Genomic DNA, 25,455 nt, shown 5'->3' with positions numbered 1-25,455 from the left:
TTTTTTCGACTAACGTGTTTGATATAAAAAGTAAATATTACTACCGACAGAAAGGAATAAGAACTCAAATTATATTATGAAGTGTATATCTTATTATAAATACATAAAATGTGGGCGTAATCCGATTTTTCAGAAAGCAATTATAAATATAAATATTTTTGTTAAAATTTCTTAAATTTCTCCGTCTCTTATTAAATTACTGACACCGGCGGCCGTTTCTGTACAAATCTGGCCGTATCTCCTCCCGCTGTCCTACCGTCAGCCGCCCATCTATCCCAATTCGTTGACGGAAACTCCGCTCGATAAACCCTCTCTTAACGCACGCCTACACGGGTGCCACTTTCTTAATCAGGCGTTCTCTATCATCGTCCTTTCCTTACCCCGAATCTCTACAATTGTTGGGCTGATCTTTTCTGGTTATATCTCAGATTTTGGGTCAAGATGTCCAGGTAACACTCCCCTGACTTCTACTTTCTAGATTATGATGGTTCTTTGGATTCATTTTTCCAGTTCCAAACTGTTTTCATTTTGGCATTCCATTATTGTTATACCTCAATGATATGGTGAATTGGTTTGAGATTTTACTTCTATATTTTAACAGCTTCAACCATGCCCGTTGGTCTAATGATCAACCCTTGTGAATTATATATCCTGGAGGAGTGTACAGGGATGAAAAGGAGAAGTTGATAGTTTAAAACTGATTTAGAAGAAGACTATGATCATTCTAATTGATAGCGTCCTCATGCCATGTTAAGGGAAAAGGGTCATGGGTCATGGGTCTAGATGGAAATTTATGCAACTACACGTTAGTAGATATTATCCTTTTTGGGCTTTCCCTCAAAGTTTTAAAACGTGTTTACTAGGGATAGGGAGAGGTTTCCAGATATTTACAAGAAATGCTTCGTTCCTCTCTCTAACTAATGTGGGATCTCACAATCCACTTCCCTTGGGGGACTAACGCCCCTGCTGGCCCACCATCCGGTGTCATGATGGGACTTTTGCATTTGTTTATTCTTTTCTAAAAAATAAGTAGGAACCCAATAGATTTCTTTTGGGATGGAAAGGGAGAGGAAAAATATGGTCACTTGGTGAGATGATACTTCACGACTAAGCTGGTGGTATGGGTTTGTATAGGTAAGATGAGTGTAACAGCCCAAGCCCACCGCTAGCAGATATTGTCCGCTTTGGCCCATTACATATCGTCGTTAGCCTCACGGTTTTAAAATGCGTCTACTAGGGAGAGGTTTCCACACCCTTATAAGAAATATTTCGTTCCATTCTCCAACCAATATGACATCTTACAACCCTCCTCTTAGGGGCCCAACATCCTCACTGGAACACCTTCCGGTGTCTAACTCTAATACCATTTGTAATTTTTTTGTAACAGCCCAAACCCACCGCTTGCAGATATTGTCCGCCTTGGCCTGTTACGTGTCGCCGTCAGCCTCTCGGTTTTAAAACGCGTCTGTTAGGGAGAGGTTTCCACACCTTTATAAAGAATGCTTTGTTCCCATCTCCAATCACTGTGGATCTCACAATCCACCCCCTTGGGGGCCCGACGTCCTCGTTGACACACTGCCTAGTGTTTGGCTTTGATACCATTTGTAATAGTCCAAGGCCACCGCTAGTGGATACTGTCCACTTTGGGCTTCCCTTCGGGGCTTCCTTTCAAGGTTTTAAAACGCGTTTACCAGAGAGAGGTTTCCACACTCTATAAGAAATGCTTCTTTCTCCTCCACAACTGATGTGGGATCTCACAATGAGAAATGAAGCATTATTGGCTTGGTAAATATGAAGATTTTTAATTAAATGGGAGGAACTGTGGCACACAGTTATTGACAGGAAGTTTGGAGTGAAAAAGTAATTACTCATTTCATATTTTTTTTTCTTAAGAACTTAAGGCCTGAGGAATGAAGCATTGTTTACCAAGTAATATAGAGTTTTTTAATGGAATGGGAGGAACTGTGGCAAAAAAGTTATCGATTGGGCACAAGTATACAGTGAAAAAGTGGACGTGACCTTATTGCTCGTTTCATTACCTTTTCTTAAGAATTTAGACAACGAACTGGGTGGATGTGGTGAATTCTTGCTTTAGTTAGTTACTTTGATGTAAATCAGTCAAATGGGGGAGAAGGATTAACCGATATAATTTTTCTGTTTGTATGCCATTTTCTCTTCTTTGGTTGTTGTTGCTGATTGTTGTCATCATTCACGTAGTTACACATTTTTCTAATTGAATTGAAATAAATTATAGTAAAGGATTTTGAACGAACCCCAACTCATATCTATTGCTCGAAGATTCTTCAACTACACCACACCACACCTCTTCAAACTTCTAATGTCTTTGGATGTTTGTTCATGTGTGCTTTATTTGGTTCATTTATTAGAAAATAATTTGATGGTTGGGGAGTTCCAATTAAAGAAGAGTCATGGGTGAAGAATTACATCTGAATCCAATTCCTTTGGAGAGCCGACCTGGCATCCTTTTCATTGGATCCTCAAATGTTGGCAAGCGCTCCCTCCTCTCTAGTAATTCTCTTTCTCTTACACATCCAAATTCAATCTATTTCAATTCTTACTTGTTGCAGTTTATTAAGCTGATTGTTGTTATGCCTGTTGGTAGTTGGAACCATACTGACCCTGAAGTTCTCAATTACTACAGCATTATGATAATGATTGAATCGACATCTCAATTCTATCAACACCATTGAATATTCATGTTCTTTTTATAATCCTGGGTACAATCTCAGTATTTTTTTTGACGTCTTGTAAATCTGTAATGGAGAAAATTGGCCACAATTTCGTAGAAGGAAAACTTGTATTTGCTAGTTGTCTGTTCTTTTTTTCTTTATTATATAATTTTCCTTTGTGACTAATGTTGTAAAGTTAGTGGGATTAGTCTAGTTGCGTGTCTTGACATTCATGGATTATAATTAAAAAAAAAAGCATAATACTTGGTAGTTCGTGTTAGGAATAACAATTCTCCACAATGGTATGATATTGTCCATTTTGAGCATAAACTCTCGTGGTTTTGCTTTGGGTTTCCCCCAAAAGGTCTCATACCAATGGAGATGTATTCTTTACTTATAAACCCACGATCATTTCCTAAATTAGCCAATGTGGGACTCCCTCCCAACAATTTTCAACAATCCTCCCCTCGATCAAAGTACACCATATAGCCTCCGTGAGGCCTATGGAGCCCTTGAACAACCTTCCCTTAATCAAGGCTTGACTCTTTATCTGGAGCCTTTGAACGAAGTACACCCTTTGTTCGACACTTTAGTCAATTTTGACTACACCTTCGAGGCTCACAGTTCTTTGTTCGACATTTGAGGATTCTATTGACATGACTAAGTTTAGGGCATGGGTTTGATACCATGTTAGTAATAACGACTCCCCATAATGGTATGAAATTGTCCATTTTGAGCATAAGCTCTCATGGCTTTGCTTTTGGACTTCCCCAAAAGGCCTCATACCATACCAATGGAGATGCATTCCTTACTTATAAACCCACGATCATTCCCTAAATTAGCCAATATGGGATTCCCTCCCAACAATCCTCAACCGTTCGCATAAGAGAAACTGATCATTCTCAATACCCAATATCTTTCTGAAATTGTAGGATTACTCACTGTGGACTTTGAAGATGCTCTGAACTCATCCTCTCAAATTTCGGTCCATGGGTAAGTGAGTAAAAGAAAATTCATTTTTCTTCTCCCAGGTATCAAAATGAAAATTAGGTTGCTTGATGTAAATTTGAGCTCAAAGTCGGTTTCTTTTTCCTTGGCAACCAGTTGGACTATCAATACGCAATATTACACAGCCGATGTGTCGGTATCAGTGGCTCATTTGCACGAGGAATTTTCCTTTGAGGCGTTGCCTATGTTCAATCAGTTGGCTGCCTTAGTCATGGTCTTTGACCTGAATGATGTTAGTCAACTCTATTTGCATCATTTCATTTTGTTTCTTCTTTAATTTCACGTGAATATTGTGATAATCGATGTCATATGTTCTTATGCCTGCTATTATTTTTGTCTTTGCAGCTTTCATCTCTTGTGACCCTTCAGGATTGGGTCGCTCATGTTGATGTACAAAAATTTGATGTATTATTATGCATAGGAAATAAAGTAGATGTTGTTCCAGGTCATCCAGTTCATATTGAGTACAGAAAACTTGTGCAAAAGCAGAGACATAAAGACTCCTCTATAGATTATTCAGATACAGGCGAATATGGAATTTCTGAAATTGAAGGAAGTAGTTTATTGGGAGACGAAGATTCCTCTTGGGAAACTAGGAGGTCATGTTTGGAGTGGTGCATTGAACGCAATATTGAGTTCATCGAGGCTTGTGCGTCTAATGCAGATTTTGATAAATGTAAGATCCTTGCCTTACCCTTGACTTGGATGCTGTATGTATATGCTTGTTTGCTTTTATTATGGTTTTCTTTAACCTGATAAGTTTTGTGATATCTCACATTGGTTGAGGAGGAGAACGGAACACCCTTTATAAGGGTGTGAAAACCTTTCCCCAGCAGACGCGTTTTAAAGCCTTGAGGGGAATCCCGTCAGGGAAAGTTCGAAGAGGACAATATCTGCTAGCGGTGGGCTTGGACCATTTCAAATGGTATCAGAGCCAAACACTAGGTGATGTGCCAGTGAGGAGGCTGTTCCTCAAAGGGGGTAGACACGAGGCGGTGTGCCCAATAAGGATGCTGGGCTCCGAAGGGGGTGGATTTGGTGGGGGTTCCACGTTGATTGGAGAAAGGAATAAGTGCCAACGAGGACGCTGGGACCTGAATAGTGGAGGTGGATTGTGATATCCCACATTGGTTGGGGAGGCGAACGAAACACCCTTTATAAAGGTGTGGAAACCTTCTCCTAGCAAACACGTTTTAAAGCCTTGAGGGGAAGCCCGAAAGGGAAAGCCTAAAGAGGACAGTATTGGTTAGCGGTGGTTTGGGCCGTTACATTACGAAGGTGAGATAAAATGGACAGTAAAAGACAGTAATATTAACCATATTGCTTCCTCTTTACATGAATTCAGTGTCACGTTCATTCTTGAATTTATTCTTCTTCATCCTTTTCTTTCTTCTATTTTTAAAAAAAATGACATGTACTATTATCTACAGGTTTATCAATTGATGGTGATATACAAGGAGTTCAAAGGCTCTATGGTGCTCTTTCTGCTCATATGTGGCCTGGAATGATTCTAAAAACTGGAGATAAGATTACCAACCCATCATTTCCGAAAGAAGAAGGTTTTTCTTCTTTTTTCTTTTGCATTCATTATTTCATCTGTCACTTTAAATTTTAAGTGTATGCCTTCTTTGTTTTATCCCATCAGAATTGTCAGAAGAAGAATCTGACTTTGAAATTGACTACGAAATACTATCTGGGGGTTCAGCTGAGATGTGGGATGACATTAGTTTCAAAGGTTGCTCGTCGAACGGAGAAGGTTCGTCCATAGATGCCAGAGCTCTTGGAAACGATGTTGATATTGCCGAGCAAGATCAAGCTAGTCAAAGTATCTGTGAGCCACCCAAGGCTGAAGAAAACCATGTGGCTGTCGATGAAGAACTCGATCAAATGACGAATCCATTCGTTGGAAAACATCTTGACCTCGAGGATTTAGAGCGGTTGATGTCTGAGATAGGGAACATGCGCGACAGCTTGAGGTTGATGCCTGATTTTCAAAGGAGAGAAATGGCTGCAATGTTGGCCCTGAAAATGGCCACCATGTTTGGAGCCAGTAGTGAAGATGATGATGAGGAAACTAGTTGACAAGAACAAATTGGTCCATTCCTTTAGTCAATTGGTCTGCTTGAACATTTAAATTTTGACTCTCAGCTATGGCTACCAAGCTTATTTATTTCAGTGGTGCAGGCTTTATCAATGATAACTCATCTCCTTGTCTAGGTGTATCAACATCAATCGATTCGATAGTTGATACTTGTGTAGGTGTTGCCAATAGATCTCCCTCGTAATAAGACGACTTGAGGTCCTCATACGTAGGCACACGTATGGAGTGTTTTGTAGTTTTAAACCATCGCAACGAGCGTCAAAAGGAGCATAGAGGTGCATCATTTGAACTACCTCCAAGTGTTTTAATCATTGAGGCTTGTCGAACTTTCTGTAATGGCCCAGACCCACCATTAGTAGATATTGTCCTCTTTGGGTTTTCTCTTACCGGTTTCCTTAAAATGCGTTTGCTAGGGGAAGGTTTCCACACCCTTATAAATGGTGTTTCGCACCCTTATAAATGGTGTTTCGTTCTCCTCCCCAACCAACATGGGATATCACAGTATCATGTCATTTCTTGAATGTCTTTGATGTCTGTTCGTCAAAGATGGACTGACCTCTTCATACCTTATCCCATCTACATTGATTCATAAACGCCCATCAAAGAACCGACCAATCTGCTTCGCAACAGTGTGTTCGAGTCGGAAGGGGTAGGCAAAGTGAAGATACATGTGTACCTAAGTTACAAGGGCGTGTATCGGAAACGTGACATAGCTGCACAGAGATAATGCTGCTACCCTACAAAAGCATTAGCTAGTCAAGTTAATCAAAGCGTTCATATCATACCAATGGAAGAGAGGTTTATAAATCAAATTTTATCAAACTATTGGTCAAGTCTGTTGATCATAAGGTAATTGGACCCTCCCCCTCTTGAGATGTCTCTCAACCCCTAATTCACTAACCAAGATAATGTCTATCCTCCGTTCTCACTGGCACACCGTCAGGTGCCTAGCTCTGATACCATTTGAAATAACTCAAGCCACTACTTGCAGATATTGTTCGCTTTAGTTGGTTACGTATCGCTGTCAGTCTCATAGTTCAACCGATGTGAGATCTCACAATCCACTGTTGGGAACCACGACCCTCCAAATGATATGATATTGTCTACTTTGAGTATAAGCTCTCGTGGTTTTGCTCTTGGTTTACCCAAAAGGTCTCATACCAATGGAGATAGTATTCCTTAGTTATAAATTCACGATCATCTTTTTAATTAGTCAATGTGGGACCCTTTCCCAACAATCCTCCCCTCAAACAAAGTCCATTAGAGAACTTCCCCTGAGGCTTGTAGGGCCCTTAAACAACCTCCCTTTAATAGAGGCTTGACTCCTTTCCATGAAGTTAACGAACAAGGTACACCATTTGTTGACACTTTACTGACTTTTGACTACACCTTCAAGACTCACAATTTCTTTGTTCGACATTGGAAGATTCTATTGACATGACTAAGTTAAGGGTATGACTCTAATACCATGTTAGGAAGAGCAACGATGTAAATAATTATAGTAATAATGTACTCTTTCACCGTTATTCATTTTATTTATGTAAATTGTAGCTTTCAAAACCAAAATACACCAATTATTGATGGATGGATTTTATAAGTTCATATAATTTTACAGTGACGCCATTCATTTATTATTCCTATTATTATCGTTTGAAAAAAAAAAGTTGTTTATTTATTTATTTATGGGTAAAATATGATGTTTAGTTTGAAGTTAAGAATAGAGTTGTTTATGGGTGAAACGAGGATGAGTAAACTTTTTCTATCCCACGTTCCCTCGTCTTTTATTTCATTTATTTTGATAAAGATGGATTTACTGTGATTTTTTTTAATTTAATAAGTTTAAACAAAATATTTGTTTCAAAAAACTTTTTAATAGATATATATTCTTTTATACCCAAATTTAAATATTACCATATAATCTTTTATATTTATTATAAAAGAAATATATAATAAGTATAAGTATATATATATATAAATAAAGTGATGGAGATTGGAAAAGTGGGTGAGGTTGGAGGAGAAGATGGAAATGAAGATTATAACTATCATCTTTGACTCGGTTTAGCTGACCAGGAGAAATTACTCATTTCTCTCCAATTTATAGGTCATGCTTGTTAAATAAACGTTCACGAGTAGAATGAAGGTCTTCAAAAATAAAAATAAAAAATATTTTACAAAAATGCAAGATTTTATTTTATTTTATTCTATTCTTTATTCTTAATTCATTATTTATTATTAGTATTACCACTATTAACATTTACTTTTTGAGCTTAAAAAGAAAAGGCAAGTGGGAAAGGGAGAACATGTTGAAAGGAAAAAAGTAAGATTTGAAAAAGAAATAAAGAAAATTATATTAATTTATTTTAAAGTAGAATAAATTTATAAATATGAAATAATTAACCAGCAAAACATCACAACTCTAAACTTCTAAACTTCAATCAAGTTCACGACTAATTGATATTGTCTTTTTTAGACTTTTCTTTTCGAATTTTTACTCAATTTTTTTATTAAAAAAGTACTCGTTATTTTCTTTAATCGATGTGGGACTCTCACCAAATCCACTCCTATGGGGCCAATGTTATTATTAGAACACCGTCTCGTATCCCCTTTTGGGGAACAACCTCCTTGATGGCACATCGTCCCATATCTGACTCTGATATCATTTGTAACAGCTCAAGGTTTTTCAAACGTGTCGGTTAGGAAAAAGTTTTCACACTCTCCTTTCCAACCACGTGGGATCCCACAAACGGGTTGTTTAATTGGATGATTAAATTAGGAGGTTTGAAAATAATATATTTGAAAATTAGATAAATGTATTTGATGTTGCACAAGAATGTTGTAGTGGAATGTTTGAAGTAAATAAATAATATTCTTATTTAATTAGTTTTTTATATGCTGTAAAATTCGTGAATTTTTAATTATTCATTTCCGGCCTCTCCAACCAATTTGGATTCCACCTTATCAGGCTTTATAAAATAAAAATTAAAAAAATTAAATGAAGTGTAGCATAAGAATAAATAATAGTAATTCCACCTCATTCTCATTATTCTTATTACTCTCTCTTCCTCTATAAATACGCAATTTCATTGACAGTTCCAACCAAACCTCATTCTCGAGGAGAGTCCACGTCAGCTATCACCCAAGGTTTGTTTGTACTCTTTTTCTTTCTCGGATTTTTTTAGTTCTAAAAATGGCAACAAATTAATGCCAAATTCCAATTAGAGGTAGTTAGTTAGTTAATTAGTTATGGATTAGGCTAATTAATGTTCATTTGTTTTACAGAAGGACAACTCATAAAAAAACATCATGGATTTGTTGTCCCTGTTGGAGGTGGCCTCCATGCCCAATTTACAGGTCCTTCTCATCTGTTTATTGGGAGCTTTCTTAGCCACTGATTACTGCACCCTTTTTCCTCCCCACGCTCGAACCTCTCTCAATAAGGTCATTTTTTATTATTTTTTTTATTTTTCTATTTCAATCTTTATCTCTTCCAAATTTCTCATTTATTTTTAGAACCACAAGTTTCGGTACAGATTCCATTGGTTTCAAAGAAAAATTTATACTTTCTTTTAATTAAAAAATATATTTTAATGTATACTTTTTATTAAAATATATTAATAATATGATATTCAATATACACATCAAGTGAGACAGAAGGGATGAATTGGATTTGGGCAAGGTTGACATGTTGGATGGAATGGGATTTGAGCCCGGTTGGCAGTGGGGACATGAATAAGAAATATAATGTGATAGAAGCCCAAGCCCAAACCACCGCGAGCAAATATTGTTCTCGAAACTTTTTACTTTTGGGTTTCTTCTCAAGATTTTTCAAAAGCATCTATTACGAAGAGGTTTCCATACCCTTATACAAAAATGTTTCGTTTTCCTCTACAGATGTAGGATCTCGCATATAATCTCTGGTCTTGACCCTGTTTAGCTAACGATGATAAATCTTTTGAGTTTAAAATTCGGTTAAATTGACGTATCTAATGACTTCTTTCTTTTTTTTTTTTTTTTTTTTGAGTTTGGCAGATTGTGTTTACTGTTTTCACTCCCTGTCTTATGTTCTCAAATTTAGTGAAAACAGTGACATTTGAAGACATTGTTTCATGGTAAACAGTCTTTTTTTTTTTTTTTTTTTTTGAAGCTAATTCATTGTTAATTAGTGTCATTATATATATGTAAGAAATGAATTGCAGGTGGTTCATGCCAATCAACATTGGTCTTAACTTCCTAATTGGAGGAATTTTGGGATGGATAGTTGTTCAAATCTTGAGACCCGACCCATCCCTTGAAGGCCTCGTCATTGCTGCCTCTTCTGCAGGTTGCTTCTCGTTCATTACTCTTTTAAAATATTATTATCAGCTGAAAATAGAGTCAACCCAATAATTGTATGATTTCATTGTCTATGTATTTTATGAATAAATGGTTTAGTGTCTACAACAAAGTAGAACAGCAGTTTCTACGGAATACCTTATAATCTTTTCTCGATTGAAGAGTGCAAGTATTTCTTCATCTATTATTCATTTCATTTGTGTTCTTCCTTTTAGGCAACTTGGGAAACCTTCTCCTCATCATCATCCCTGCCATCTGCAGTGAGCATGACAACCCTTTTGGTGACCACGACACCTGCACTTCTCTCGGTCTCTCTTACGCTTCCTTTTCCACCGCGGTAAATAATATATCCGCAGTTTAAGTTTCTTTAACATGATATCAGAGCCCCATAATGAATCGGTGAATTTTCAGCTAGGTGGGTTTTACCTCTGGACTTCTACCTACCACCTTGTCAAAACTTCCTCCTTACGATTGAAAGCACTTGAGCAGTTGAAAGCACCCAACCATGGGTCCAATGGCGACCTGCAAACCCACCTTCTCAATGATCAAAATGGAGAACAATCTCACCTTCCTCCTGCTTCAGTCTCATCAACCAAGACCTTCGAACAGGTTCCCCATTTCAAAAATACACCAATTGTTTGCGTTTTGTAGTTTTGTGCCTAACTCCTTTTTGTTGAATACAACTGGTAGAAACACTCGCAACATCCTCGAACAGATTCCCCTTTATATATACTCATATCTTTATATATACTCATATAATTAGTGGTGATAATTTAACACTTCACTTTTAGGTTGAAGCGCAAGAAGCAGGGGGCAATTTAGAGAAATGGGAAGCATCATCCGTTTGGGCTAAAACGGTGACGTTTTTGCACATTCTTATTCAAGAGTTGATGGCCCCTCCGACATTAGGAGCTGTAAGTAGTCACCTATGAATGCCAAAAATGATATAAGAGAAGAATTAACTAACACGTAAGGTTATGATTAGATGGTCGGATTCATTTTTGGAGCAGTGGCATGGCTTAGACATCTCGTAGTTGGAGACAATGCTCCCTTTCGAGCAATTCAAGCCTCGGCTATACTACTCGGGTAAATATTTTTTTTTAGACAAAATAGAAAGTTTATAGATATTTTTATTAATTTAACTTAAATGTTATGGGAAGAAATGGGACGATCCCATGCACGACTCTGATACTAGGTGGCAACCTGATTCGAGGGCTGCGGTCGTCAAAGGTGAAGGCAACGACGATCCTCGGAGTGATTGTGGTTCGGTACTTTGCGCTGCCGGCGATTGGAGTTTTGGTTGTGAAAGCGGCGGACAGATTAGGATTTTTGGCGGCGGATCCTCTTTACCAGTTCTTGTTGATGATTCAGTACGCGACGCCGCCAGCGATGTCCATTAGCACAATGACTCAGTTGTTCGGCGTTGGTCAAGAGGAGTGCTCGGTTATTCTGCTTTGGTCCTATTTGGCTGCAGCTCTTTCTCTTGCCCTTTGGTCTGCACTCATCATGTGGCTCTTGTCTTGATTTCCTTTCTTCTTCCAACCACTGTGCACAAACATAAACATTTTAAGTGATATTTTAGATATTATTTTTCTTTTAGTTTTTCTCGGTGAGGTTTAAGCACCATTATAAATAGATCTCACAATCTATCATTTCCTGCCAATTTCTCTTTGACACTGGTTCCTCTCTCCAATCGATGTGGGATTTCACAATCCTCCTCTTCCTGACCTAGTGCCTAGCACACAGTAGCCTCTAATAAAATCCACCACTAGTAAATATTATCTTTCGAACTTTTCTTGCTATTTTTAAAATGCATTTACTAGGAAGAGATTTTACATCCTCGAAATCTCAAAATTTTATTATGAACTAAATTCTTTCGTGTTCAATTGTGTGGAGGTCAAATATGAAGTCAACTAATAATTAAATTAATTTAAAACTCTAAATTTTTGTAATTAAATTCATTAAGCCTTTTAATTTATAAAAATTTGCATTATATTCTATTTAAAACGAGTTGAAATTCATTTAGATAAAATGGTGTATTTCTTTATAATTTAAATTAATGTTTATATTTAAATCAATATGTCCACGTAAACATTAATGATTTTAAAAGGAAATTTTAATTAAAAGGCTAAATAGATTGTGTGGAGTTTAAATTGGAACAATATACAAACTAATTTTTTAACTTCAAATCAGAAGAAATGTGTTAAGGTGATGATGTAGTGGATGATGCAGTTATATAATTAATTTATAAATACATATATATTTATTTGGGGGAGAGTTTAGAAAATAAGAAAAAGAAAGGGAAAGGTGGGCCCAAATGCAATTGGAATCATAATTACAAACCTGCCCTTAGCAATTGTGTGGGATTATTTTATTTGGCAAACATTAATTTTAACTTTAAATTTTCAGTTTCACCCAATTAAATTTTAAATTGGTATAATTATTGTAATATACATACACACACATACATATATTTTTTTTAATTTCTCTTCTCACTAACTATTAATATTGAGGGTATTTTGTGAGATTTACTACTGTCCCCGCCTCCCCCCATTTTACTGGTTTCTTTTCATCTGTTTTTTTTATAACACCCGTGTTTTAAAACTTTGAGAGCGGATGATAATACCTCAACAAGCCAAAAATGACAATATCTACCTATATTTAAATTATTACAAAAATAAAAAGGAAAATAAGTAAATTTGAGTTGTATGTTGATGAAATAAAAAAAATGTGAAAATATTCAATCTAATTCTGTGTTTTGGTGGCAGAGTTTTGCCTTCTATTAGATATTTTAAAAAATTATTATTTTAATGGTTGGGAAGACATTTGGCTCTTCATGGTAGCGGAAGAGCCTCGAGGCCTTTTCAATGCACATGGTTCTGGAACCCAACTAATCATCAATATCTTTCATAGAGGAATGGTCAAATTAATAAAAAAAATTATGAAAAATAAAAAAACCCCTTTCTCTAATAAGAAAGTCTACCTTGAGATTTAGTTGAGAATAATAAATAAATAAATAAATAATAAACATCCCTTGGCTGGGGACGTCTGGCCGCCACAGTTTAGAATACTGATAATCCACTGTCTCGTAGCCAGGGAGGCTCTACCTTTCACCCTCTTCCAGTTCTGTTGATATATACATATAATGCGTTCCATTTCCGACCTCCGACTTGTAATCTTCTTCTTCAAGAAACAAAAATTATGGGTTTGTTGTCATTATTGGAAGTGGCGTTCATCCCCAATTTGCAGGTCCTTCTGATGTGCTTAGTGGGGGCTTTTTTGGCCACTGATTACTCCAATCTTCTTCCGGCCCAGGCTCGAGCCTCTCTCAACAAGGTATTCTTCTCATTTTTCATAATAATCTTGCACTTCCATCTCTTAATCGTATTAGGTTTTTGTTTGTTTGTTTGTTTGTGCAGATCGTCTTCGCTGTGTTCACTCCTTGTCTCATGTTCGCAAATTTGGCCCAAACAGTCACTTTTCAGGACATTGTTTCATGGTATAGCCTCTCATTTCAATGCTTTGTTTATTTTCTGTTGTTGATTTGGTGAGTTCTAGGTGGTTCATGCCCGTCAACATTGCTCTTACCTTCCTTTTTGGATGGGTTTTGGGTTGGATAGTTATTAAGCTTCTCAAACCCAAGCCGTATCTTGAAGGCCTTGTCATGGCTGCCTCTTCTACTGGTTCGTTTTCTTCCTTCCGCTCTACTTTATTCGAGCTTAAACTTTTAGGTTGATTAGTGGTAGAGGTGAACTAAGCCTGGTTTATAAGAGTGTGGAAACCTCTCTCTATAAAACACGTTTTGAACACTTGAGGGGAAGCCAAAAAGGGAAAGTCTAGAGAGGACAATATTTATTTACGGTGGGCTTACGCTGTTACAAATAGTATTAGAGCCAGGCACTGGGCGGTGTGCCAGCGAGGACGCTGGCCTCTAAGACGGTGGATTGTGAGATCCCACCCTGGTTGGAGAGGAGAAATCACTCCAAGGGTGGATTGTGAGATCCCACATTGGTTGTCACCAAGTAGTGTGTCAGTAAGGACATTGGCCTCTCTCTACCAGACGCGTTTTAAAACTTTTAGCGGAAGCCCGAAAGGGAAAGGCTAAAGAGAACAATGTCAGCTAGCGGTGGACTTGTGCTATTACAATTAGTGATTTAACACGGGTGAGTGTATGATTGTTTAGGCAACTTGGGATACCTTCTTCTCATCATTATCCCTGCTATTTGTGATGAAAATGGCACCCCTTTTGGCGACCATGATACCTGTTCTTCTCTTGGACTCTCTTATGCATCCTTTTCCATGGCGGTAGTTATTAACCTATCCAGTTTTAACTTGGGTGATTCAGTACAAATTTGGCATCATTTCTGTTTAATCTAATATCTTGAATTGGTGAACTTTCAGCTAAGTGGATTTTGCCAATGGACTTATACTTACCATCTTGTGAAAACCTCCTCCTTGCGGTTGAAAGCCTTGGAGGAGCCGTTGATATCACCCAGCCACGCCTCCATTGGCGACCTGCAAGCTCGCCTTCTCCATGAACAAAATGGCCCTGTTTCAGTCTCATCAAGCAAGGCCTTCCAAGAGGTAACTACTTCAAAATTACAACAAGTTTGCTTGGTTCATGAAGCTGGTTTTGATGGGTGTGGGTAGCTGATTTGGTTAGAAATCACGACTCTACAAGATGGTATGATATTGTCACTTTAAGTATAAGTTCTAGTGAATTTGTTTTGGGATTCCCCAAAAGGCCTCATACCAATAAAGATGTATTCCTTACTTCAATCTTCAACAATTCTCTCCTCAAACAAAGTACACCATAGGCCTCCCCTAAGGTCTATGGAGCGCCTTAGAACAGCCTCCTCAACTCCTTTCTCTGGATCCCTCGAACAAAGTACCCCCTTTATTTAACACTTGAGTCACTTTTAACTACACTTTCAAGGGTCCCAACTTCTTTATTCTACCCTTGAGAATTCTATTGACATGGTTAAGTTAAGAGCATGACTCTAATGATAGATTGTTGAACACAACTCTCTGTTGGAAACACTGACACTTTGTAGAATACTATTCCATTTTGTGCTTTGTGTTTCTTGAGATGAAAACCTAAGTAGGGAGGATGAGTATTTATAGTAGAGCGGAGACAATTTATTCTTAAAATTTTTAAACATTTTTTCTAAAATATCTCAATTTTTTTTTTTAATATTTAGATATTTTTATTCTTAAAATACTTAAAACCATTTTTTTAAAATAAATATATAATGGGTTCAGGGTGGATCTGGCTAGGGATGATATTTTAACCAATATTACTTGTTAGATTGAATCCCAAGAAGACAGCTTAGAGAAACGGGAATCATCAACGTCGTCCATTTGGGCTAAAACGCTTGACTTTTTGCGCCGCATTGTTCAAGAGTCGATGACCCCTCCATCATTAGGAGCCGTAAGTAATGAGTATCCATTGTTGTTTATAGAGATGATTATGAATGCCAAAAATGATATGAAGAAATGATTATGAATAGCTTGTGGGATTCATCTTTGGAGCGGTGTGGTGGCTTAGAAACCTGGTTGTTGGGGACAATGCTCCATTTCGAGTAGTCCAGGATTCTGTTCAACTGCTCGGGTAAGTGGCTAAGTCTTTGTGTTTTAAAGGATGAAATTGGAGAGTGTTTTAAAGGGTTGAGTGTTGTGTGCAGAAATGGGACGATTCCTTGCACCACTCTGATAATGGGCGGTAACCTGACTCAAGGGCTAAGGTCGTCGAAGGTGAAGCCAAAGACCATTGTCGGAGTGATTGCGGTTCGGTACTTTGCGCTGCCGGCAATTGGGGTTTTGGTTGTGAAGGCGGCCGACACATTGGGGTGTTTGGCGGCGGATCCTCTTTACCACTTCATGTTGATGGTTCAGTACACCACGCCGCCGGCTATGTCCATTAGCACAATGACTCAGTTGTTCGGTGTTGGTCAAGAGGAATGCTCTGTTATTATGCTTTGGACCTATTTGGTCGCTGCCCTTTCTCTTGCTCTTTGGGGTGCAATCTTCATGTGGATCTTGTCTTGATTCTTTTTTTTCTTATTATTATTATTTTTACTATTTGGGTGAGAGTATTAGAGCACGTGGCTAGGAATCGTAGTATCGATCCAAATTCCCTCCCTTTGAAGATAGAAAAATCATGATCGGAATAATAGACCCAAAGCTAGGCTTGGGTCTCTTTGTAGAGTAGAATGGTCTCACCCATTTTGTATTCGTTGCTAATAGTGATCACATGATCGGTTAGAATAGAAGGAATATTTTTGTTCCGTTTCATATAGTCTTGATGATTCCTATATTTGTCGATTAAAACAAGTTGAGTGATATTTATGCCCTAATATATTCCAAAAGCGAAGCAACAAGCAACTATTAAGTTTTTATGTCATGCTCGACTCAAAAGGTACCGAATATATTGAAACTATATTTAAATTAACATGTAGGTAATGACAAAATATGCTAAAATGATTTATTCTCGAAAGTTGATAATGCGGTTATGTCTCTTGTATAGAAACTTTTCTCCTCCTCTACTAACAACAAACTAAGAGATCACCGAAAAAGTTCAATTCTCAACCGAATATAAAACCAGCAATTTCCCATCGTTATTACAAACAGTTAGCTGAGTTTCGCAGCTCAACTTCGTGACAGTGAACATAAGAACAGAGCACAAGGCTTCAAATACAGCATCATCTATTTGAGCACAGAAAACAATAGAAAAGGGACGCTTTCATTAACAAATAAGAGCAATTACAATGCTACAATAAGAAAGGGTTTCCTCCTCTTAAAGGAAGAGCCAGAGAATACAAATCTCAATCTCAATTAATCAATAAAAACAACACTATGAGAGTATAGAAGAATAGATGACCAACAAAAAGCAAACAGCTTGCCTTTTCCTGTACGTGATTAAGTGTAATATATTGATACAAGTGTAGCAGAACCATGAAAACGACCATCTACAGATCTTACCTACAGATACATGGGGATGCCTTTTTAGTATATTCAGCAATATATAATCAAATCAAAACAAAAATGCCTCTTATTTGGACTTCAAGCTCTGTGTCATAAAGGATACCTTTGAACTCTGGAGAATATTCAAACACATATATGAAATTTACAATGGTGTGTCCCAGTTCATTGTGAAACAAAATATGCAGGATGATCAAAAGGAAGACAGGCAGAGTAAAGCCGTTTCTATAAGAAATGCTGCTCGGATCCTACCTCGACTATCGACTTCTATTGGCACCAACCTTCTACCATATGTCGTATTCCGGTCATGACTGCATAACTTTATTTTGTTTGACAGAAAGAGGAGGATTAAACTCCTGGCATTTCCATACTGATGCGGGTTCTATTGGCATCACGCCTTCAGTCGGGCTATCTACAGAATGTAAAATAACATTTTCAGATGATGTTGGGCTTTGCACACTGGATATTGGGGAACTTCCGTTATTCATATCTTCCTTGAGAGTTGTCTGATCCCTGAAAGAACAAATACTCAAGGGCAGTTTTTTAAGCTTTACTCTTCCCCTTTTTTTAACAGCGACACTAATATTGTCGCACGTTTTCTCCTTCTGACTTGTCTCTGCTTCTCCATTATCCATCTCGGACTGATTGTTCTTCTTATCAGCTTTGAGCTTGCGTACTTCCTGAACGCTGCCCTCAGAGTCAGCCTCACTGGTTCTAGCATGCCCATTGCACCTGGGAGTAGGGTCCAACTCCTGTGAGATGCCGCAGTTGGAAACCTTAGTTTTCTCAGAACCAGGTGAACCTTTGAACCTCTTATGTCTGTGGCCTCTAGCATCAGAACCAGATGAATTTTTCAAAATTCTCGGGGAGCTATTTATGGCTCGATGCAATTTGCGAGCTAACTCTTCATCTGTCTTGGTATTCTCAAGCGGTTGATATTTTGTGTATAGAAGCTGAACTGGGACATGTTTCTTCAGCTTGTTCTTTCTCAGGTTTATTTCTTTATAGGCTGCTTCTTCAGAAATGGTGGCAACCAAGTCCATGGCACTCTTTGCAGCCGCAACAGCCCTTGCTGCAATCGCCGCCTTCTCTTCAGCTGCTGCCCTGGCAGCCTCCGCAGCCTTCACAGCTGCAGCTGCAGCTGATCTTGAGGCCTCCACTATCTCTTCAGATGATAGGTTAGTATTTGAATGAGCACTCAACAGATTGTTAAGCCGCATATTGAACTCAATAGATGTGAAGCCATAGGAAGGAGAGGGAGGAGGAGAACAAGAGGAGGAGGCAACTGGTGGCAGATTAAAAGTACCATCACCATCGGCACCTTGCTTTCTCAAGCCAGCAAGAAGGCGCTTTCTTGGCGGTAGAAGAACATCGGAATCGAGATGATTCGCGTCACAAATGTTGGCCTCCATTCTTCTCCTTCCAAGTTATAGCTTTAAACATAAATCGCTAATGTGTCGTCTCCACACGAACAACAAACTGAGTTAACATTTACTTCCGCTGAAAAACAATCATAAGAATACAAAATTAGCTTCTAATTCTATTCCATCACAAATTCCATCAGACTCTAACATCAATCAGAAAACTCGGAAGCAATAAAATAACATCCAAATCAAACCATTTCTTCAGTAGTCAAAAGTAGAAATTAAAATTTGAAGCTGTCGCGATCTGGCAGAAGAGGAAGATCCCACAAAACGGATTGCCAATCTTACAAGGTTTTATGGGCAGAATCATCGCTTGAATATCAACAGCATTTCAATTCGTGGGAAAAGTACTCAGAAACCGACATGGACATCCAATTGTGAAACGGAATAAAGATAAAGCAATCGCAACACAATCAAATGAGACAAACATGCAGAAAATGAAACCAGAATTAAACCAAAGAACGCAGTGAATACAGAACGGGTCGAATTCCGCAATAACAGAAAGAAACACGAGACATAGAAAGAACCTAATAACATCAAAAGGGCATCAGCAATGGATTCAAGGGAAGGGGGAGAAAAAGAGAGAGAGAAGAGCAGAAGGGTAATTGAGAGAATTGAAAAGGAAAGGGAGTGTAAAAGGAGATGAAAAAACACAGCAAATACCTGATCTCTGGTACTGTAGAGGCGGGGAATTTACAAGGAAGAAGGTGTAATTAGGGTTTGGGAAGGAGGAAGAAGAAGAAGACGGAGAAGAAGAAAATTCAGGTCCAGAGGAAAACTGAAGATCATGTTTTAATATGATGCATATGCGTTGCCTAACAATAAAATTATATAAAAATAATATAAAATAATAATATAAAATAATGTAAATAGAAATGCGAAAATTGGATTGGTTAATGAGGAGCCTTCGCTCTCTATTCCGTGCAAGCTAACACCTTATTTATTTCTAATTTACCTTATACTTTTATTTCATTTTTCTAAATATTCATTTTCATCATTAATTATGTTTAATCAATTTATCATTATTATTTTCATGTGACCCACACCATCCAATTCAAATAATAAATGTTGGGTTGAATATCTTAAAATTTTAAACTTTTCGATCTGGTTTTTGAGCTAGGTTCACAGCTCAATCCAATGCTACTCTAGTTTTAAAATTGTTTCGATGATTAAGTAACTTCAACTGAAGTTATAGGTACGTAAAATGAGGTTCGGTTAGGTATAAAGACATTTATTATTGACATTTGGATGTGTCGTTGCATTAGATGACGTGAGCTGCCTAGTCTTGTAAGCAATGTGTTGACTTTTCCATCCCGTAAATAAGATACTAATTACTATTTCAAAATTCCATAATGTGAGTTTTTCAAATATATTATTTATTATGAATTTTATTCAACCGTTTAGAAAAAATTAAATGGGATAGTTTTAGAAGCTAAAATTGTAATAATAATTTCTAAATTTAAGAACTTTGGTAAAGTTGGAAATTCTGCTTAAAAAACACTCTCGAACCGACATGTCGTCTGTACTAACTAGCACCGTCCTTGCATTGGGGAAGTTCTAAAATGCGCTTTACGGCGGTATGCTTGAATACGCCACTCGGCACGGCCATTTTTCTTTCACTCCATGCGGCGGAGTGCAGACGTCTCGAAGAGGAATTGGCTTTTGAGTTAGTAATGTTCAGGCCTCCGAACCGTCGGCAAATGTGGCGGCAGCGCCATCTCGGAAAGAAGAGTGGATACTGCACTAACATGTGAGAATAGTTTTTGGGATGTTGCCTGAAATGGAGTAAGATTGTTCCCTCTCCACCACATTAGTTGGAGAGGGAACGGAACATTATTTATAAAGGTGTGGAAATCTCTCCCTAACAGATGCATTTTAAAAACTTTGAGAAAGTCTAAAGAGTACAATATTTGCTAGCGATGGAGTTGGGCGTATATATATATATATATATATACATATATACATATATTGTGATAAAAACCATCTTGGATTGGTCTAGTTAGTTATCGATACAATAAAGAGCTTGGAGGGAATGGTAAAGTACAAGTCAAATAAAGATCTAGCACGTAATTATTTTCTCTTGGCACCTAAATGTTGTAGGACCATATAGGTCCCATAAGATTAGTTGAAGTGGGAACTAGCCATCTAGACCTAAGACTTCGGGCGATGAGTAAACCGTTTGTCGATTGTTAGTGCTATATGTGTATTTTCATGTGAGAAGTTTTTCTTTGATAAATATTTGTAACTCAAGTCTACCGTTATTATCTTCTTTGGCCTTTTCCTTTTAGGCTACCTCTCAAGATTTTAAAAGCATTTAAGGAGAAGCTTTCACACCCTTACGAGGGTTGGAGGAGGAGTAAGTGACCAATAATTGACAAGTGTGAGCTGTTAATTGTGCAAGGCGGCCATGGGCAACCAACGACGGTACCAACTTGTGACCATGGAGGCATTGCACAAGCAGCTAAGGGAGTGGGAGGTATAGGACAAAAATGGTTCAAATGGAGCGAGTAATGGTCTGCAGCAACGGGAGGTGAGCATTGAACGGATGTTGTGTTAGGAATTACGACCAAACCTTGTTCCTTACCTAGTTTGCGCCCTATCGATTTTCCTTTTAATATATGTGTGGGAGAGAATTACATTAAGTTCAAAACTTATAATCTTTGAGACCAAGTTGTCATAATATTTAAATTATCTTGTATTCGGGTATTTTGATCTATGTCCCTTTAATACCTAGTTTGCCACTTCGTAGCTAACACATTAGACCAAATTTGTTTTAGAGAACGATTCAATTTTAAATTCAAATATTTTATGAGCTAAATAATAAGTACCATTTTTTAAAAAATAAATTGGTTGAAAATTTCTTTACCTATTTTGCTGTTGACATTTGATATTCATAATAATGTTTTTGGGGTTAAGTTCTAATCATTTAAATAATGCAAAACAGAGGAATGGGATAAGGAACAACAATTTAGACAGCAAATTCCATGCATTTTCCCCCTAAAATAGCCCAAAATAATTTTAAAATTCCGAAAAAGGACTTTATAACTAATATTTGACAAATTATGTATATGCACATACCCTTTTATAGTAACCTAAATAATACCAAAATACACTTTTGGTGAAAATAAATTTAATTACTTCATTACCATTTAAACTAAATTCCTACTATTTGGTAAATTAAAATACAAAATTCAAATATTCATACTATTAATTACTTCAATATACCATCATCAAATTCAAATATATATTTTTTTTTTTCACATTTTTACGACTTAATTAAATCAAGTTGAATTTAACGGAATTAAAAATCTAGAAATGAAAGATTATGTCTTGGAACGAATACAATCACAATAAAAGAAAAACATATCGTTTCAGTATTGATCATACTTTCTAACTAGTTAAAATATTAGATTATGATGGAACCAAACACGTTGGATTAACCTCGTACTTGTTTTACATAATGTCTAAAATTTGAGTATAAATATAGACATAACCCTAAGACAGCCATCATCCACCAATAGCTATCTTCTTATTGCATATTCATCCCTTTTGCTCCATTCTCAATTCTTTCATTTCCTTCCTTTTGTCTCTTGCAATGGAGAAGAATACCAATGCCAATGCCGATATCAATACCGTCCCAGAGTCGACCTCTCCCGACCAACGTCATGGCGGAGAAAGGTCTCCAATGGCGGTTTCTCCACCACCCGCTAGCATCGACGACAATAACCCTACTCCTCCCGTCATCAACCTCTCGTCCGTAGCACCTGCCCCAGAAAGAGGTACAACAGGCGACGTGGGAGTGTCGTCATCGTCGTCACATGGTCATGTGGGAGGCGGTTCGAACACGGAGGTAGGGAAGAAGAGAGGGCGAGGAGACGGAGGAGAGCAGCAGCAGCAAGTGAAGGCTGCAAAGAAGAAGGGAGAGCTAACGGAGGTCCCAAAAGGTGACCCAAAATGTGCGACTTGTAATAAAGTGTTCAAATCGTGGAAAGCACTTTTTGGACACTTGAGGTCTCACCCGGAACGGACATACCGTGGGGCTCTTCCGCCGCCAACCGCCGCCGAGCTCGATATCCGCCACTGTCAGCAGCAGTTCGCTTCCACTTTGCTGACGGTGGCTCAGGGAGTGGCGGCGTCGAGAAGAGGGTTGGATATTGATCTCAACCAGCCCTCCGCTGCTGAGGAGAGTGGGTCGCCTGAGAAGAGCGGCGGCGTGGGGTTCGATCTCAACGTGGAGCAGCCGCCGGAGAGTGAGAACGATGAGTGAGAAGCGGCGGGGCGGGCGTGTAATAATATCCAGAATTAACACATCTTTGTAAATTCATCCAATGTCAAATTTTGAAGAAATTATGCCCAAACGGTTACATCATGCATGCATCTTCAGGATCCCTGCATTTCCAAAATATTAATTAATTAATTCATTCATTTTAAAAATACATCTTTAACAATATTTTTCTATTTAATAAAAATAATAATTAATCACAAGTATGAACTCGTGTGTGACCCTAATGAAAAATATTTTTCTCTTCTAGTTGGGTCGGGAATATATATTTTGTAAATATAAAAGATTATATTGAATATTAAAATTTGAGTTATTAAAAATTATATTATATTTTTCTTATTAAATATTATTGCCATTAAAAACTTATTTGAAATTAATATTTTTTAATAAAAATATATAAAAAGATAAAAAATGATTCCCAAAAAATAGATCTTTGAATGAGAAATTTCGTAGAAATGAGAATCGAAATAGAAGGTGGAGACGGGAGGAGAAAGACTTCACCATCTCCGCCTCGTGAATATATCTACCGGAGACAAAATGAAATTGGGAAAAAATTATTCACGAAATTATATTCATTTTCATTCCGAAAAACAATTTTGAGTTAAATATTAAAAATTTAACCATTTGTTAAAGATGAAGAAATTAAATAAATAAATAAAAGAATAAGAAAGAAAGGACAACTAACCTATAGTTGACGATTACGAGCTTTATTAGTTGATAATAGGTTTCTTCGTCTTCCAAATCAAAACTTCAATGAAATGAAGACGAGGGCCACTCTCGACTCTTAATTCTTCGGATAATATGTTTTTGTGAGTGGCGAATATTAACATCGGCTCGTCTCTTCTTATATAGTAGTCGGTACGTATTTTTAATAAGGCAACCTAATAAATACTCATCGATATTTCAAATATTCATTTTATCGAATTTAGGATTTAGGTTTGGCATTGCTATGTTAAGAATTGCGCATTAAATTTGAACACTATTGGTTGGAATTAAAATTAAATTAAAAAGATTACCAATCAAATGTGGAAAACAATAATATAACGAAGATTGGCCGTGTTTTTCTTATCAAATTTTGGCTTTAGACACAGCTTAATTTTATATTTTATTTAATATTGTAGGAGAAATAATTTACTTTTCTAATAATATGATCCAACCAAAATTAATTAAAAGTCTTTTATCAATAACTAATTTACTTTTTTAATAATATGATCCAACCAAAATTAATTAAAAGTCTCAACCAAAATTAATTAAAAGTCTATGATAAAAAATAAAAGTTATAAATTAAAATTTTTATTTAAAATGAGGAAGGACTTTTCCATCATCTTCCACTAAATTAACGAATGTGGGACTCACTCTCAATAATTCTCAACAGTCCTCACGGGCGTCTTTTAACTGTGACATGGCTGTTCTCGATAAGAGATGAAATCAGGAGCCTATTTGTGATTTTCTTTTCTTATCTACTTAAACTCTATTTTTAATATTTTTTTTAAATACAATAAATATATTTTCCCCTTTTTATTTAATATATCTTATACTTAATACAAATTTCTAAATTTTTTACAACGTTAATTAATTAAACTTCAATTTTAACTCTTAGGATCTAAAGTGATCTTCACAAATGAGTAATCGGGGTTTGTTTATATATATATAGATATATTTTTTTAATTATATATTAATATTTAGGAGAGAAAATGGGAGATGCTCAATTGAGCTTATTACACAAATATTCAGAAAAGTAAAGTTACTGAGAATGTAAAAATAAACCTGAAATTTTGTACAAAGTAAAGTACATTATGCGTATGGCGGCCAGTAAATATGAAATTCCAACTTGTAAACCACCGTGATTCCGACCAGATCCACCGGAGATGACGTCACGTAGCCTTGTACGAACAAGAAATCTCCGGTCCCTCCCACGATGGGGTGGTTCGACGGTTTAACATTATGGGTCCCACCCACGATGGAGAGGGAACCGGTATGGTTCCTCAAACGCAAGCTGATCTTGGCTATGCTAATGCTTCGCAAGCCGTCGAGGCCAGAGGTTATGGAGGTTCCCTCCGACGTGCCGACCAGCTTCGATGCTCGGTCGGGCGCTGTGGTTAAAGGGTCGTGAAAAACGAACATGGTGCCAAATGGGGTGGTGGTTTGGCTCACTCCTGGGCCAGCCACCCCCGGCACGATGAAGTAGCCGGTTTTGTTGATTGTTTCGTGCTGGAAGAGGGAGAAGTGGAGTGACCGGAGGTGGCGGTGGGGATGGCGGGGATGGTGGGTGGCGTTGGGCTCGGCCAGCGCCGGCGAAGATAAGAGGGAGGAGAGAATTAGAGTGAAAAGGGAAGAGAGAATGAGAGAGGGTGCCATGGTGTTGATTATGGCGGGTGAAAGATCAAAGCTTTGGGACACGATTTAAATCAAGGGGAGAGCCGACAAAAGTAGTGGTTGGAAGGTTAGTGGACTTTACTTGGGTCTTATTGGTGCTAAGATTTTAAGGTCAAGGTGGGAGACGAGTGGAATCCCAACCCCATGTTGACCAATCCTTAATCCACCCTTCTTCGGGCTCACCGTCCACCCTTCTTCGGGCTCACCGTCCTTGTTGGCACATACCGTCTAGTGTTTGGCTCTGAAACCATCCGTAACTGC

The 25,455-nt window shown here is 37.5% G+C and overlaps 6 protein-coding genes across 10 annotated transcripts; 4 read left to right on the top strand and 2 right to left on the bottom strand.

Moving 5' to 3' along the window:
* The first annotated feature begins 190 nt into the window (after positions 1–190).
* LOC111500209 lies at positions 191–5,871 on the top strand. Of its 2 annotated transcripts, XM_023151870.1 has the most exons (7): positions 191–449; positions 2,388–2,529; positions 3,623–3,683; positions 3,795–3,930; positions 4,044–4,374; positions 5,129–5,257; positions 5,344–5,871. In XM_023151870.1, the coding sequence occupies exons 2-7, from the start codon at positions 2,430–2,432 to the stop codon at positions 5,778–5,780; spliced, it is 1,194 nt and encodes a 397-aa protein (XP_023007638.1). In that variant the 5' UTR covers positions 191–449; positions 2,388–2,429; the 3' UTR covers positions 5,781–5,871. The 2 variants fall into 2 exon arrangements, with proteins under 2 accessions (XP_023007638.1, XP_023007639.1); XM_023151871.1 differs by lacking the exon at positions 2,388–2,529 and having other exon boundaries at positions 3,623–3,687.
* A 3,025-nt stretch (positions 5,872–8,896) lies between these two features.
* On the top strand, positions 8,897–11,730 carry LOC111500205 (protein PIN-LIKES 7-like). 2 transcript variants are annotated; one of them, XM_023151863.1, is made up of 9 exons: positions 8,897–8,940; positions 9,079–9,237; positions 9,829–9,908; positions 9,996–10,120; positions 10,347–10,468; positions 10,543–10,740; positions 10,923–11,045; positions 11,117–11,217; positions 11,292–11,730. In XM_023151863.1, exons 2-9 carry the CDS (start codon positions 9,103–9,105, stop codon positions 11,653–11,655), a joined length of 1,248 nt encoding a protein of 415 aa, XP_023007631.1. In that variant the 5' UTR covers positions 8,897–8,940; positions 9,079–9,102; the 3' UTR covers positions 11,656–11,730. The 2 variants fall into 2 exon arrangements, with proteins under 2 accessions (XP_023007631.1, XP_023007632.1); XM_023151864.1 differs by having other exon boundaries at positions 8,903–8,948.
* Positions 11,731–13,235: 1,505 nt separating this feature from the next.
* On the top strand, positions 13,236–16,487 carry LOC111500206 (protein PIN-LIKES 7-like). Of its 3 annotated transcripts, XM_023151865.1 has the most exons (8): positions 13,250–13,467; positions 13,551–13,630; positions 13,690–13,814; positions 14,315–14,436; positions 14,533–14,715; positions 15,440–15,562; positions 15,642–15,742; positions 15,816–16,487. In XM_023151865.1, the coding sequence occupies exons 1-8, from the start codon at positions 13,333–13,335 to the stop codon at positions 16,177–16,179; spliced, it is 1,233 nt and encodes a 410-aa protein (XP_023007633.1). In that variant the 5' UTR covers positions 13,250–13,332; the 3' UTR covers positions 16,180–16,487. The 3 variants fall into 3 exon arrangements, with proteins under 3 accessions (XP_023007634.1, XP_023007635.1, XP_023007633.1); XM_023151866.1 differs by lacking the exon at positions 14,315–14,436 and having other exon boundaries at positions 13,236–13,467; positions 13,523–13,630; positions 13,752–13,814; XM_023151867.1 differs by lacking the exons at positions 13,690–13,814; positions 14,315–14,436 and having other exon boundaries at positions 13,243–13,467; positions 13,523–13,630.
* Positions 16,488–16,848: 361 nt separating this feature from the next.
* LOC111500210 lies at positions 16,849–19,353 on the bottom strand. Its single transcript, XM_023151873.1, has 2 exons — positions 19,200–19,353; positions 16,849–18,612 (listed from the first exon to the last, which is right to left on the bottom strand). Exon 2 carries the CDS (start codon positions 18,522–18,524, stop codon positions 17,418–17,420), a length of 1,107 nt encoding a protein of 368 aa, XP_023007641.1. The 5' UTR covers positions 18,525–18,612; positions 19,200–19,353; the 3' UTR covers positions 16,849–17,417.
* A 2,778-nt stretch (positions 19,354–22,131) lies between these two features.
* LOC111500193 lies at positions 22,132–22,803 on the top strand. Its single transcript, XM_023151846.1, has one exon. It carries the CDS (start codon positions 22,132–22,134, stop codon positions 22,801–22,803), a length of 672 nt encoding a protein of 223 aa, XP_023007614.1.
* A 1,712-nt stretch (positions 22,804–24,515) lies between these two features.
* Positions 24,516–25,452, bottom strand: LOC111500211 (dirigent protein 19-like). The gene has a single exon (XM_023151874.1). It carries the CDS (start codon positions 25,174–25,176, stop codon positions 24,613–24,615), a length of 564 nt encoding a protein of 187 aa, XP_023007642.1. The 5' UTR covers positions 25,177–25,452; the 3' UTR covers positions 24,516–24,612.
* Positions 25,453–25,455: the final 3 nt, after the last annotated feature.

Source organism: Cucurbita maxima, unplaced genomic scaffold, assembly GCF_002738345.1.
Source record: "Cucurbita maxima cultivar Rimu unplaced genomic scaffold, Cmax_1.0 Cma_Scf00028, whole genome shotgun sequence".
Taxonomy (NCBI): Eukaryota; Viridiplantae; Streptophyta; class Magnoliopsida; order Cucurbitales; family Cucurbitaceae; genus Cucurbita; species Cucurbita maxima.
This window is presented reverse-complemented; position numbering and strand designations above follow the sequence as displayed.

Bases quoted from the DNA above. Each gene is read 5' to 3' on its own strand.
- LOC111500209 (XM_023151870.1), top strand. From the start codon at position 2,430: ATGGGTGAAGAATTACATCTGAATCCAATTCCTTTGGAGAGCCGACCT. The intron at 2,530-3,622 runs GTAATTCTCTTT...CTGAAATTGTAG, and splicing joins CAAGCGCTCCCTCCTCTCTA to GATTACTCACTGTGGACTTT. The intron at 3,684-3,794 runs GTAAGTGAGTAA...CTTGGCAACCAG, and splicing joins TCTCAAATTTCGGTCCATGG to TTGGACTATCAATACGCAAT.
- LOC111500205 (XM_023151863.1), top strand. From the start codon at position 9,103: ATGGATTTGTTGTCCCTGTTGGAGGTGGCCTCCATGCCCAATTTACAG. The intron at 10,121-10,346 runs GTTGCTTCTCGT...TCTTCCTTTTAG, and splicing joins CATTGCTGCCTCTTCTGCAG to GCAACTTGGGAAACCTTCTC. The intron at 10,741-10,922 runs GTTCCCCATTTC...CTTCACTTTTAG, and splicing joins CAACCAAGACCTTCGAACAG to GTTGAAGCGCAAGAAGCAGG.
- LOC111500193 (XM_023151846.1), top strand. From the start codon at position 22,132: ATGGAGAAGAATACCAATGCCAATGCCGATATCAATACCGTCCCAGAG.
- LOC111500211 (XM_023151874.1), bottom strand. From the start codon at position 25,176: ATGGCACCCTCTCTCATTCTCTCTTCCCTTTTCACTCTAATTCTCTCC.
- LOC111500210 (XM_023151873.1), bottom strand. From the start codon at position 18,524: ATGGAGGCCAACATTTGTGACGCGAATCATCTCGATTCCGATGTTCTT.
- LOC111500206 (XM_023151865.1), top strand. From the start codon at position 13,333: ATGGGTTTGTTGTCATTATTGGAAGTGGCGTTCATCCCCAATTTGCAG. The intron at 13,815-14,314 runs GTTCGTTTTCTT...ATGATTGTTTAG, and splicing joins CATGGCTGCCTCTTCTACTG to GCAACTTGGGATACCTTCTT. The intron at 14,716-15,439 runs GTAACTACTTCA...ATTACTTGTTAG, and splicing joins CAAGCAAGGCCTTCCAAGAG to ATTGAATCCCAAGAAGACAG.